The following is a 13,364-nucleotide window of genomic DNA, read 5'->3' on the forward strand; positions in this document are numbered from 1 at the left end:
AGAGAGTATAGTAGGCCTATGTATGAGTATAGTATGTGTGAGTATTAATAGTATGTGTGAGTACAGTGTGTGAGTATTAATAGTATGTGTTAGTATCAACAGTATGTGTGAGTATAGTAGGCCTATGTGTGAGTATAGTCCGTGTGAGTACAGTGTGCGAGTCCAGTCCTGTCTTACCCCTGATGAGGGAGGTGATGCCCAGTCTAGTGACAAACACGTTGTCCAGCTCCGCACTCCCAGTGAAGAGCTCAGCCACCACATACAGGTCAGGCCTCTGCAGGCGGGCCTGCTCCAGCATGTACTACACACACATACACACACACACACACACAGGTACACGCGCATGCACACACACACACACACACACACACACACACCACAGGTACACACGCATGCACAAAGCCAGGCAGACAGCCAGGCCACAAGGCCAGGGGACAAACCACATCGCACACCAGACAACAGGCAGGGGAGGGAGAGACAGACAGATTAAGGTGGAGGGATGGAGTGAGGGAGAGACAGACAAAGATGGAGAGAGGGAGGGAGGGACAGAGAGAGGGAGAGAAAGACAAAGAGGGAGGGAAGGAAGGAGGGAGAGAGACAAAGAGGGAGGGAGAGACAGACAAAGAGGGAGGGAAAAAGGGAGGGAGAGAGACAATGAGGGAGGGAAGGAGGGAGGGAGAGAGACAAAGAGAGAGGGAAGGAGGGAGGGAGAGAGACAAAGAGGGAGGGAGGGAGGGAGGGAGGGAGGGAGGGAGGGAGGGAGAGACAGACAGACAGACAGACAGACAGAGGGAGGGAGGGAGGGAGGGAGGGAGGGAGGGAGGGAGGGAGGGAGGGAGGGAGGGAGGGAGGGAGGGAGAGAGAGGGAGGGAGTGACAGTGAAAGAGGGAGGGAGGGAGAGAGAGAGAAAGAGGGAGGGAGTGACAGTGAAAGAGGGAGGGAGGGAGGGAGGGAGGGAGGGAGGGAGGGAGGGAGGGAGGGAGGGAGGGAGGGAGGGAGGGAGGGAGGGAGAGATATAAGCTGGGCGAGGAGGAAGGTGAGTATGGGGTTAAAGAGCATAGACGAAGACATGCACCACATACAGGTAGTCAAGGAGTTTAGGATAAGAGACATATACCCATGGGGTGTAGTGAACATTTAGTGGAAATTTAGTTAGATGAATCAGGTCAGAAAATAAAAAAAAGTAAGCAAACAAAAAATGAATTGTTTGTTTAATGTTAGAAGTATTGGATAAGAGGATAATACAAATTTAAGAAGAGAGAGGGAGAGAGAGAGAGAAGGGGGAGGGGGGGAGCAAAAAAAACAGATTTACTGTCATGCTCAGAACAGTGCTTTCTCACAACGCATGACAGAAGCGTGTTCCAGAAAATGCAAAACGACGAGTTAACCAGCTAACTTTACAAATTCCAAAACAGCCTGAACTTCAATTTTGAGTTCATAAAGAAAATCGGTCTTCTAGATACTCAACAGCCCATAATACAGAATGTAACCAAGCCTAGTTTTTGGCAATTTGGAAATAATCATGACCTATGGTCTAATTGACTCCCGAAGTTAGCTGGTTAACTGCAGAAGGCAGTCCATTTTCACAGAACCCCCCTCCTCCACACACACACACACACACACACACACACACACACACACACACACACACACACTCCTAGCTCCTGTCCCAGGCTGGTGCTGGGCTTCAGTACCTCGGACCAGACTGGTGATGCCCAGCCGGTTCACAAACACATTGTCCAGCTGCTCGTTGCCGGTGAACAGCTCTGATATCACGTACAGGTTAGGACGCACCGCCCTGGCCACCGCCAGCATCGCCTGGAGACCAGCAGTCACAGTTACTCTCTCTGACAGAAACGCTACCTTTTAAACCCGCATGAGATAACTTGGCACTTAAGCGGCCCCTCTGGTTGTGATAAAAACTGCAGTATACTAGCAGTACAGTATACAAGCCATGGCAGCGTTTCCCAGAGCCGTCGTACGTCGTAAGCTCTCCCTTTAAGTGGCGCGTCGTTTCCCAGAGCCTTCTTAGGCCAAGGTATACCTTGGTTAAGGAGGCTCTGGGAAACAGCTCTTCCCAAGGTACATCGTAAATCAAGCTTACGATGTACCTTCTGAAGGTACATCGTAAGCTCTCCCTTGAGCTGATGCACTGTTTCCCAGAGCTTCCTTAGCCAAGGTACTTACCCAAGGGATACTTTCTTAAGGGCGGTCTTGTACCCATCGTAAGCTGTCCCTTAGCGATGCGCTCCGTTCATCCCGTTATAATTTTAGCTCGATTAGAGCAAAATTATACTTTTAAAAAGGAGATTTGCAATATAGAGCACATCTACCCTACCTGCGCAAATTACATCATTAGTGTACAATAAACTTTATGAAAATTATATATATATATATATATATATATATATATATATATAACACATCACAGGAATTGTATTGAGCAAAATAAAATATAGGGACTATCCATAGCCTAATATAATCCAATCTATGAACAACAACAATATTTTCTTATGGAAAGGGGCAATTTGATGACATGGCTTTTCTGTCTGTCTGTATATAGCTATAGTAGGATACCGACAGATATCCTGGCGAATTGATTAGGCTAATCCAATGAGGCCTTCCAGACCCATAGTAGGGTAGACACAGGTCATTAATTAAGATCCCCTTCTATTTAGTGTCTCACAGCCAACTCGTGCTTCGTGTATACCTGTACATCATGGCTGCATTAAAACAATATTGTGTTTAATTCATGGGTAGCGTATACTGTCATGTAGGCAATTTCAAAATGCGCTACCCATGCATTGAACATAACATCATGGGTGGTAGGTCATCCTGAGGAGGTAGGCTATATGACAACTTTTCAGAACGCCGGCTGAACAAAATCAGTCACCCATTTAGCTATCAATTGTTTCCTGGGCTTTCAAGAAGTCCCAGACTAGGCTTATATGTCCCAAAAATGCTCTTTATTTTATATTTTGTAGACTATAATGTATGAATTGGAACAATCACGAGGTCTCACCTTGACTATTAAATAGATTAGCAGATTTAGTAGCCTAGGCATAGCTTCCTTTTTGTTAATATTAGATTGGGGTAAAATCAAAATGATTATGAGAACTGTCCCTTCACCAAGGTATACGTTAAGAAAGTAGATTGCCGAGGTACATCGTAGCTGGGAAACGCGGCCCTGTACACTGAAATTCTAAAATAAAAGAATAAATTCACAGGGTCTATGCGGTCTCATATCAGAAAAATGCATAAACTATTAGCTGAAAACCCTGAATATTTAAATATAAAAAAGGTATCTTATATTACTTTTAAGACATATGTATCTGCTCTTTCTGGAGGTAAAGCTAAAAGGAAAGACCCCCAAAAAAGAAAGGTGTGAAAATAATACAGTAAGGGACGTGTCTTTGAGCGTAGCTGATATAAATCCTGACATCCATGTGAAGAACCGGTGGGACACAATGGCACAAGTAAGAACCTCTTTGAACCCAAGTACAGAAAGGCCAGTGACGTGTCTGAAGTAACCTTTCATTGTAATTTCTTAACTGTGCTCGAATGTTCTTGTCTAACACAATGGAACCAAACAGTGCAAACAGTGCAAACCCGCCCCCCTCCCACCCCTGCCTCCCGGCACACCCAAGCAAACAACAAAGTACCTGGAAGGCTTTCAAACAGTTATCGTAGCGTTTCTCCTAGTCTCTCATAGCCAGACCTACAGTATCTCCACACTTCATTTACGCTGTGCCAGCGTAGGTCTCCCTGGACTCATTACCATTCGGGGATGGGGGGGGGGATTCAAATAAGCGTATTAGCATAACAGATGAAAAACCTATGTTGCCAAAGTAGTACAGAAAATGTGAACATTAACAAATAATAAGATCATAATCACAATCGTCTTGGGCGGAGCGGTTGCTAGGTTATTGCAGCACTACACTGGGTTGTTGTTGATTCACTTAGTCTGGATTGGTCGACCACCTGAACCGGGGGCCCACTGTTTGACCAGTAATAAACCAACGTCAAAAAGGCTTATTCCCAAAAACCTAAATTCATTAGTGTCAGACTACGTTTCACCTGACGGAACGCGCCGCCGTACCTCGGCCACGTGCAGCGGCGTGGAGTGGCAGTTGTCGAGCCGGACGCCGGCGAAGTGCTTGGCGGTGATCTCCGTGTACATCTTCATGTGGGCCCAGAGGTACGGGCAGTCCTCGGGCTTCTCCCCGTAACGCAGCTTCACGCTGTCTCCCCAGCAGATCAGCTCTCTGCGCAGGTACACCTGGGAGCCTGAGGAGAGGAAGGGGGGAGAGAGAAGGAGAGGGGAGAAGGAGGGAGGGAAACAGATAGAGGAAGGGGGGGGGGGGGCGAGGGCATTTATGATATGATGATGATGATTTAGCTGATGCCATGTTCTTCTTTGGTTCACACTGATGATCCCTACTAGCAAAAGAGTCAGTGAAAAAGTGGAGGCCTTTGGCGCCACCTGCTGGTGTAGCCTGGTTACAGTTATAATTTCAGGCTCTGTAGCTTAAGTTGTAATACCTTCATGGTATACTAGCTACTTGTGTGAATACTGTGTAAATATTGTGCTATGAGTGTGATCCACTTAACTAGTCAGTTCACTAGCTAGCGGATGAATGGCACACTCACCCCACGAGTCTGGAATTCTAAACGGGTACAGATCCTAAAACATACATGATCACAAAAGCTGGAAATACGCACTCTCGATTAAGTTTTAACTGCTTTTAATGCGCATAGTATTCAGCAGACAACGAACGCGTGTCAGCCTTCCAGCCTTTGTCAGCGTTTACAACGGCTAACGTCAGCCAACCTGGCTCAGCAAAGTTCTGTAGCGGGTCGTCGCCCATCACCCAGCCGTTGTGGGCAAGGAAGTGACACGCCTTGTCTGCCTGGTTCATCAGCTGCACTTCCTGCTTGAAGGTCATCTCTTCGAAAGGGAAGGTGAAATATCTGGGGAGCGGAAAGGAGAGATTAGCTGTTGGGAGTTTGGGAGTTTTAAGTCCGCTGTGACCGGTAGGCCTAATGAGAGTCGAGGTACCTTGTTATGATTGGATCCTTTCTTGTGATAGGACCCAACTTAGGCCCGTACTCTGCAAGACGTTCATACACTACAGATTCCATGATGCAATTGATTGCCTGAGAGGGATGAAACAGTAATGAGTGTGTATTCTGAATGAAAAGGAGCGTAGTGAATCACACACACACACACACACACACACACACACACACACACACACACACACACACACACACCTTTTCCTCATGGAAGTGCATTTCCTTGAAGCGTTCCATATTAATATCTTCCACCCTCTTCTTAAACAAGTCACAGCACTCCTGAATATCCGATGGGCTGTCACTGTATGAGAAAAACACACAAGATCACAATCACCCACCATCACTCTATCACTGAGACAGACACACACAAGACACAATCACCCACCATCACTCTATCACTGTGAGACAGACACACACAAGACACAATCACCCACCATCACTCTATCACTGTGAGACAGACACACTCTATCCAAGACTGCAATATCCCAATATTGTTAGTTGTCTGCTAGTATCTCTAGGCTCAAATATTACATTGAATCGCTGCACTCTGCATACTACATAATAGTCTGTGCCACTTCGCCACCCAAGCTGGTGTTCTGAGGGCGTATCGATGGGTCAAAATTGAAAGAGTGAAGCAAATCGTCGCAGCAAATGAGAGACGCTAGCCCAGGTTAGATGGGCGGGACACATCTATGGGTGGGATCGCCTGTTCGCGAAAGTCGTTGCTGATTGGTGTCGCCGGGATTTGAACACCAGATTTTTTCATGAAGTGTCCCAGACCCATAGAGAGATCTGCAGCATGCAGTAACGTACTTAGCTTAGCTTATATAGTGTATCAGAGAGAGAACTCTCATGGGTCTGGCGTTGAGACTAGGTGTCAGCCAGAGTGTGTTGCTGGTGCAAAGAGGCGGGGCCTGGCTACCTGTGGGGCTGGAAGAGCTCCAGAGCGGTCATGTCCACGGTGTTGCCGAAGCGCCGGTACTGGGGGTCCTGGACGATCCTCAGCTGGCTCCTCCCCTCAGCGCCTGCCTCCACAGAGCTACCTCCTGGAGGACACGCCAGCGTGGGGTCAGAATAGGTCACCGAAGAGCCATCCAGAGCTACCAAGGGCTTCGAAAGATGACTAGAGGTTACTAAGGTTTACACACAGGGTAGTCCCTGTCCCCAAGTGGCGCTACAACATGCCGCAATAAGTGTGAGACATTTTAAAAACGACCTCACCTAAGCCCAGAACAGTAAATGTCTCTTTATCAAAAGTTATAAGCCCCAAAAAACTGTTACAGGAAATGGACAGGTCCTGTCTGACAGGGTTGTGGTATGTTAGAGTAAGCCTGCCCTCACGTGTCTGCAGCAGCTTCCTGAATTGCTCCGTGGCCTTCTCCACGTGAACCTGGAAGAACTCCCACAGCCTGACGTTGGGGTAGACCTCCTCAGCCAGCAGACGCCGCAGGGCCTGGGGGGAGACACACAGATACAGCTGTATCACCATAGAGTACCTTGTTCGGGCCTTCGGCAGGTATCTTCACGGTTTCAAATCTGCAGCTCAAATGCATTATTAATCTGCTCCAAATCTCCCTCTGCCCAAATTCGCCTATGTGCGTTCCAGTTAAAGATGCACAAGATCACTTTTTTATAGTTAAATATTCTGGGTTTTCTGCTAATAGTTTATGAATTGACCTTAGGAAGACCAAAAATATTTTTCGTGACATGAGACCCTGTGAATTTATTATTTTCGAATTTCAGTGTACTGGCTAGTGTACTGCTAGTATACTGCCGTTTTAATCATGACCAGAGGGGCCGCCAAATTGCCGAGTTATATCATGCAGCTTTAAAGGGGTGACCGGTCAGACCCACCGCAAGCTGCTCTTCATTCTGGATGAAGGCGGGCACCCCCCGCTCGCCGTACAACCCATCGGCCACGTCGCACGACAGGTGCCAGAGGGTGCGGTCCAGTACCCAGGCCGGCCTCAGGTGGGCGGAGTTCACCAGGTTATACCCACACTCCGGGTGCAGGCGGATCCACTTACTGTTGGCAGCTTGGCAGAGAGTGGGGGAACAGGGGGAACACTGAGAACCAGAGAAAAGTCTAAATGTCTGTGTGTTTGTAGAAAGCAGCTGAAACATGTAGGCCGTTTAACAAGTATCACTAGTGAGTTTTTAACCTGACACGCCAGATGTTTACTTCGCATAACCATTTGCTTCACATAACCATCTGGGAACTCTCCGTTGGAAACTGTTTGGACGGAAGGGCAGGCACTTTCAAAAATACTTGGCAGGTGATTGGATGAACCATCTGTCTATCACTGTCTGTCACCCGCTAACTTGAACCGCTCCTTGCTGTCCTCACACCTAAACCTGCCCAGCGTAGCTGTTTGTATTTCAAATTCCTCAGAACCAACGCTGATTGGCGAGATCATTTTCTGATCTGGCACAAACTGATCTCTATGGAGAGTATCCTGACTGATTTGCGAGACACACAGAATGTGAGCTTGTGGAATCATGATGGTCTCATGAGACTATTGAGTTTTGGGGTTGTAACAGTATTTCTGTTAGAGTATAAAGCTTGAACACACTCTTCATTCTGAGTATTTCAAGGTGAGCAAGGAGGGAAGGGAAGTAGATACGGGCACACATAACTATGGATTTCATGTTTACAAAGCAGCTAAATTCAAATGAGTCAAGGTGCCCCTGCTAAATCATATCATCTAACATCCTATGGTTGTATGTCACTACAACATAGTTTAATTATCATATCGGTATTAATGCTAAGCTGTGATATCCATCTACATTGAGTGGTTGTGAACATGAGCCAGATAGATATATTTACTCCTCGCTCCTATGAATGACACAAAGAGAACACAACACATACACGCATGCACGCACACACACATACACACGCAGACACGCGCACACACACACGCACACACAGACACACATGCACACACGCGCACAGACACACACACAGATACGCACACAGACACACATACTCACACACAACGCCCCCCCCCCCCCCCCCCCCCCCCACACACACAGTGGTCTCATTTAGACACAGAGAACCTAACCCGCACATGTACTGTACACACAAACACACACACACACCCACCATGTCCTCATTTAGACCGAGACATGGGATCTTCCCATAGCACCGGCAGATCATATTTCCAGTGGTAAGGCGACAGTGTGACCTTCTGAACCATGGTTACCACTCAACACTGCCACCACTCAACACTGCCACAGAGGCTGCACCGCAACGCGGCTTCAACAAGGAAGAGAGGATCATGTCACCAGGGTCTATTAGGCCCAATCCCCAAATCCCTTAGCCCTACAGTAGCCCTACATTTTGCGTGTTCACGCATAGGGTAGTGTGTCCCATTCCTTTTATGGGCGGCTGTAGCTCAGTTGGTAGAGCGGGTCGTTCAATGATCAGTGGTTCGATCAAGGGTCAGTGGTTCGAATTCCAGCTCCGACTGTCCACATGTCTAAGTGTCCTTGAGCAAGACACCTAACCTCAAATTGCTCCCAATGAGCAGGTTAGCACCTTGCATGGCAGCTACCGCCATTGGTGTGTGAATGAGTGTATGAATGTGTAAATGAGAGGCCATTGTAAAATGATCTGAGTGCCTCTAAGGTGGAAAAGTGCTATATAAGTGCAGTCCATTTACCATTTACCATTTTATCTTCCAGGGCTAGGGGGTATATTGAGGGTTAGTGGACGTTCAAACAGCCCTCCAAAACGAGGGTTTTCAGATGCTGACTTGAAACTGAGGGGTAGGCTAGATGAAAACTCACACAATGCTTTGCGAACCGAGGCAGTGATATGAAACATAGCTGCCGGTGCTGTGAAAAAACATGGGAAAGAAGCCCAATATCTTCGCAAATAAACATAAAAAAATTATAAAATCTGTGGAACAGCTTAGTTTAAAGTAGATGCAAAGGAACATGTCATTGGATCGTTATCACACGCATTTCAGAAAAAAATGCTATTTATGACATCAACTGAATTTCACTGTTAGCCTAACTTAACAGAATTTTGATGTTCCAGTAGGCTACGGTGCAATGTTGAATCTTATCTAATCAATATAACTTTGTGTAAACAACTATTTTTGAGTGACAGTTGATTCCATGTCCCGTTCATGAAGTCGGAAATATAATCTAGTAGCATTTTTTCTGCACTTCTCTGCTCATCTGATATCAGTGTATTTCTATGGGCAGGACTAACGTTAACAGCCGATGTATAAACATGCTTCCTGGCTGTACAATTGATTAATCTGTCTTGTTCTGTCCTGAAATTTGGTCAGATTTGTCACTATAATAATAGTAGTCTAATCATACTGTAACATGCCAGGGACTCCACGGAAAATCAGGCAAAATTACGATTGAAGACGTAGCGAGTGGTGTCCCATTTCTTAGGTAAAGATTTCAACCCCAATCCCTTGTGGCTCCGTTCTGAAGGGCCACTAACTAGTCAAGGGCACTCTAAAACTAGGGGCTAGGTCTAAGGGGGAGTATTGAGATTGGGCCTTATTCTCAACGCCAGACCCATGAGAATTTTCTCGCTGATACACTACTACGTAAGTTAGGCTAACTACGTTACTGCATGCTGCAGATCTCTCTATGGGTCTGGGACACTTCATGCAAAAATCTGGTGTTCCAATCCTGAATCCTGGCAATTCATTGCGCCGGAATCCCAGAGACACCAGTTAGTAACTATCAAGCGTTCCAACCCATAGATATGCCCCGCCCAGCTAACCTGGGCTAGCATCTCTCATTTGCTGCTATGACCAGTCACTCTTTCAATTTTCACCCGTCGATACGCCCTCACAACACCAGCTTGGGCGGGGAAGTTGCACATAATTTTGACAGTATGTACAGTAGTATGCGGAGCGCAGTGATTCAACTTAATATTTGAGTCTGGAGAGAGACTAGTAAGAAAAATGGGTTTAAATAATATTGTATCAGCCTATCAAATTTAAGAAAAAATAAAGACTTACTGTTTTAAAATGAACCAATAGGCTTATTTGCACGCATTCACAACTCTCACGTTAGCTGTGCTTACTCACTATAATTACATTTAGATTGTTGTGAATGCCATAAAACGTGTACACTTTGTACTTTTGGTGCGAAAAGTGTGGGGGGAAAAAGCTTGGAACTGGCTTATGTTAAGATCATTCATGTTAAATATGAATACAATAGAAATTACTGTCATGGCTTCATACTAAATATATTGTTTTGAGGAGGTGCAGTGGGGGGTCCTTCAGGATGTTATGAAATATGCCAGGGGTCCAGAGCTCAAAAAAGGTTGAGAACCACTGCCCTTGAATGAACAGAGGAAACTAAACCTAGCTGTAACCCTAACCCTAGTAGGGAACGATCAGTATTATCCATTTACCGAGGAAGTGATTTGCAGGCGGTGGATTTTGAGAAGCTACGGTATATGGTACTGTATCTCCTTCCTGGTTGGATGTGTTAGTCCTGTATTGAATAGCAGGCTGCTATCTTTAGGACAGCATACTGTACGTCTGTATATACTGTACTGAGCAGACGTTTAAGTTGAAGTGTCGACTCAAACAGCCTTCTGCACCTCAATGAAATGCAAACTGCAACAGAAGCATCACATCTGAGAACACCATGTGTTTCCTAAGAATGTAGCAAAGAGAAAATGTATTAAAATCCAAACAAACAAATTGCATTGTGACCTTTCTAAAGGTCCGGTTAACAAAGGTCAAAGTTTAATTACTTACAGTAGCAACCGGCCTGGCATATCTGAATTGAAACCTAATAATGTCATAGAGGCAATCGTTTTTTGATCTACTACAACCGAACATCGACTGAATGTCAGAGGGTAGATGCACGTGTTCTGCGACCTCCTGCAGACAAGCTGGCAAGAGTCCCTGACCCCACCCCCCAACCTTCACAGCAACCACGAGCGCCCGGCGTGATGACACGCAGCAGCGCATGACAAACCCCTCAGGGACAATTAAGTTGATCTCATCTCAGCAGACAGGTGACGAGGCCCCCGGGCAGCAGGCTGGCTAGACGCTGCCAGGGAAACTGAGACTGTGATGCAACAGCCACAGCTACGGCTGCAATGTTGTGTAATCTTGTGTCAAGGGCAAGAGGGGTTGTTTTTTTTGTGTTTTTTTCCCACATGGCAGTTGGCTTCGGATTAGGCCTTAAAGGCAACTCAGCGGAATCTTCACTGACTTCCTGTTTGCGGCTACACAGGAACAGCATTCAAACCTGTCATGGCTCCACTTATCAAGAACCTTGCTGGCTAATGGACTCAATAGAAGTCCATTAAGACACGCTCTTATCATCAGACTGAAACAGGTGGCATCAGAAGCAACCTTGGTAGAGTGAACATTCTGTCACTGCTGTCCATATGCAGGAAATCATCACGTTGAGTGTGATGATGGCATATGAGATTAACTTTACATACACACTGCCCGGTATGGTTGCATACTGTAGCACACACTAATCGGTATGGTTGCATACCACAGGCTAACCTGTCCGGTCGATCAAGAACACTAACCAGCTCGTGGTCCTTCAACACAGGCTGTTAGAAAGTCAGATAAGCACCCCCACTGTGTTACAACACCTCAGGCTTGGGGGTTAGCGGCGCGACGTGCGTTTGTGTCTGTGCAACAGTGAACAGATGGATAACCTGTGTGGTTGTAGACTACGTCGGTGATGCAGACCATGTCCCACTCCTTCTTCAACTTGTCCACCAGCGCACCCACGTCACTCCAGGTGTAGTTCTTCCCCGGGGGAGAGAAGTCGGGGTTCAGCTCCAGCTGGTCGGCCAGGGAGTAGCAGGAGCGAGATAGACCCAGCTTCTGCAGGGGCGTGAAGTGGATCATGTTGTAACCTGGAGAGGAGGAGAGAGAGAGAGAGAGAGAGAGAGAGAGAGAGGAGAGACAGAGGATGGAGGAGAGAGAGAGGAGACGGAGGAGAGGTGAAAAGGAGAGAGGAGAGGAGAGAGAAATAAGTTGTTCTACATATGACCGATGATATCACACATCTGTAATAAGTTGGCAGTTATGTAACTGTTAACTACACATGAGGTCAGTGGTTTTGTTCTTTTCAAATGTACATTAATACTCAAAACACAGCCTGCACATGAGCTGATAAGAGGAACCAACATGCATTGTGTACTTCAGGGTACATATATTTTGCAAATAATGTACAGTAGAGGTTCAATGACCAGCAGAGCAACTGAAAGGATAAAGTTCCCCTCGTGGGGCGGCTGTGGCTCAGGAGGTAGAGCGGGTCATCCAATGACCACAGGGTCGGCAGTTCGACTCCCGGCTCCTCCTGATGATATTTCAAAGTGTCCTTGGGCAAGACACTCAACCCCAACCTGCTCCCAATGAGCAGGCTAGCACCTTGCATGGCAGCTTCCGCCACTGGTGTGTGAATGTGCTTGTGAATAGTTGAATGACAGAGGCCACTGTAAAGCACTTTGGGATAAAAGCTCTACAGTAGTGCAGTTCATTTACCACTTACCTCATATTTGTACTCTGGGTTCAATATAAACTAATAACCACAGTTCATTGCATGTGGGATTAGCACATTTCTTCATTACTTCAAACCGTAAGCCTTATGAAGTGAATAATTGTGACCATAATGAGCTTCCTGTGCTGGGGAACTCAAAAAGCAGGAAGTGTCAGAGACTTCATAACTTGCCGTTCAGTCCTGGACTACTGCTGCACGTCTGAATGTACAGTACCATGGGGGCGGGCTATGACCCACGGGTGTGGCGTATATCTGACACACTTCCTTCTTGTCATGTTCGCTGTCCTACTGTACGATGGTGTAACTGAGTGAATCGTGAGTCCTCATAAGCCCTTGTGGACTGAGTGGTAAGTAGCAGGTAGCTTGAAAACTCACTCTTCAAAGGAGCGCTGACAGACAGTCCCTCCAAGGGGGGCGTCCCGCCCCCTATTAGCGCAACTGTCCCCCCCTCACAAGCGGAAGAGCTCAGCAGGGTTTTGTGTTGCCAAAGCGCTCACCGGTCTCCTTTGCCACGCGCAGCCGGTCAGGCCATTCCTCCAGGGGGCCCAGGCACTTGGCCAGGTAGGTCTGGACGGCGATGCAGTCTAGGGGGAGGACGTGGTCGTCGGCGCCCACGCGCAGCACGGGGTCCACCACGATGTAGCCGCCGCCCACTCTCTCCTCGTCCCTGCGGACGGAGACGCAGGACAGAACAGAACAGACATGTAGCGCCGCGGTCATTCAAGAGACGGGTCACCCTCAATTCAATGCACAGGACAGGTCCAAGGAGCGGA

At 47.0% G+C, this 13,364-nt stretch overlaps 1 protein-coding gene across 1 annotated transcript in view; it reads right to left on the reverse strand.

The window, feature by feature from the left end:
• Positions 1 to 13,364, reverse strand: part of LOC311312845 (glycogen debranching enzyme-like) — a 35,774-nt gene that overhangs the window by 19,672 nt on the left and 2,738 nt on the right. Inside the window, exons 4-13 of the mRNA XM_084442852.1 lie at positions 13,089 to 13,258; positions 11,741 to 11,944; positions 6,931 to 7,112; positions 6,418 to 6,529; positions 5,999 to 6,122; positions 5,275 to 5,377; positions 5,060 to 5,157; positions 4,832 to 4,971; positions 4,100 to 4,287; positions 178 to 301 (exon numbers count right to left, since the gene is read on the reverse strand). Coding sequence (XP_084298978.1) covers positions 178 to 301; positions 4,100 to 4,287; positions 4,832 to 4,971; positions 5,060 to 5,157; positions 5,275 to 5,377; positions 5,999 to 6,122; positions 6,418 to 6,529; positions 6,931 to 7,112; positions 11,741 to 11,944; positions 13,089 to 13,258 — 1,445 coding nt within the window. The remainder of the gene's footprint in view (positions 1 to 177; positions 302 to 4,099; positions 4,288 to 4,831; positions 4,972 to 5,059; positions 5,158 to 5,274; positions 5,378 to 5,998; positions 6,123 to 6,417; positions 6,530 to 6,930; positions 7,113 to 11,740; positions 11,945 to 13,088; positions 13,259 to 13,364) is intronic.

Source organism: Borostomias antarcticus, assembly GCF_949987555.1.
Source record: "Borostomias antarcticus genome assembly, chromosome: 9".
Taxonomy (NCBI): domain Eukaryota; kingdom Metazoa; phylum Chordata; class Actinopteri; order Stomiiformes; family Stomiidae; genus Borostomias; species Borostomias antarcticus.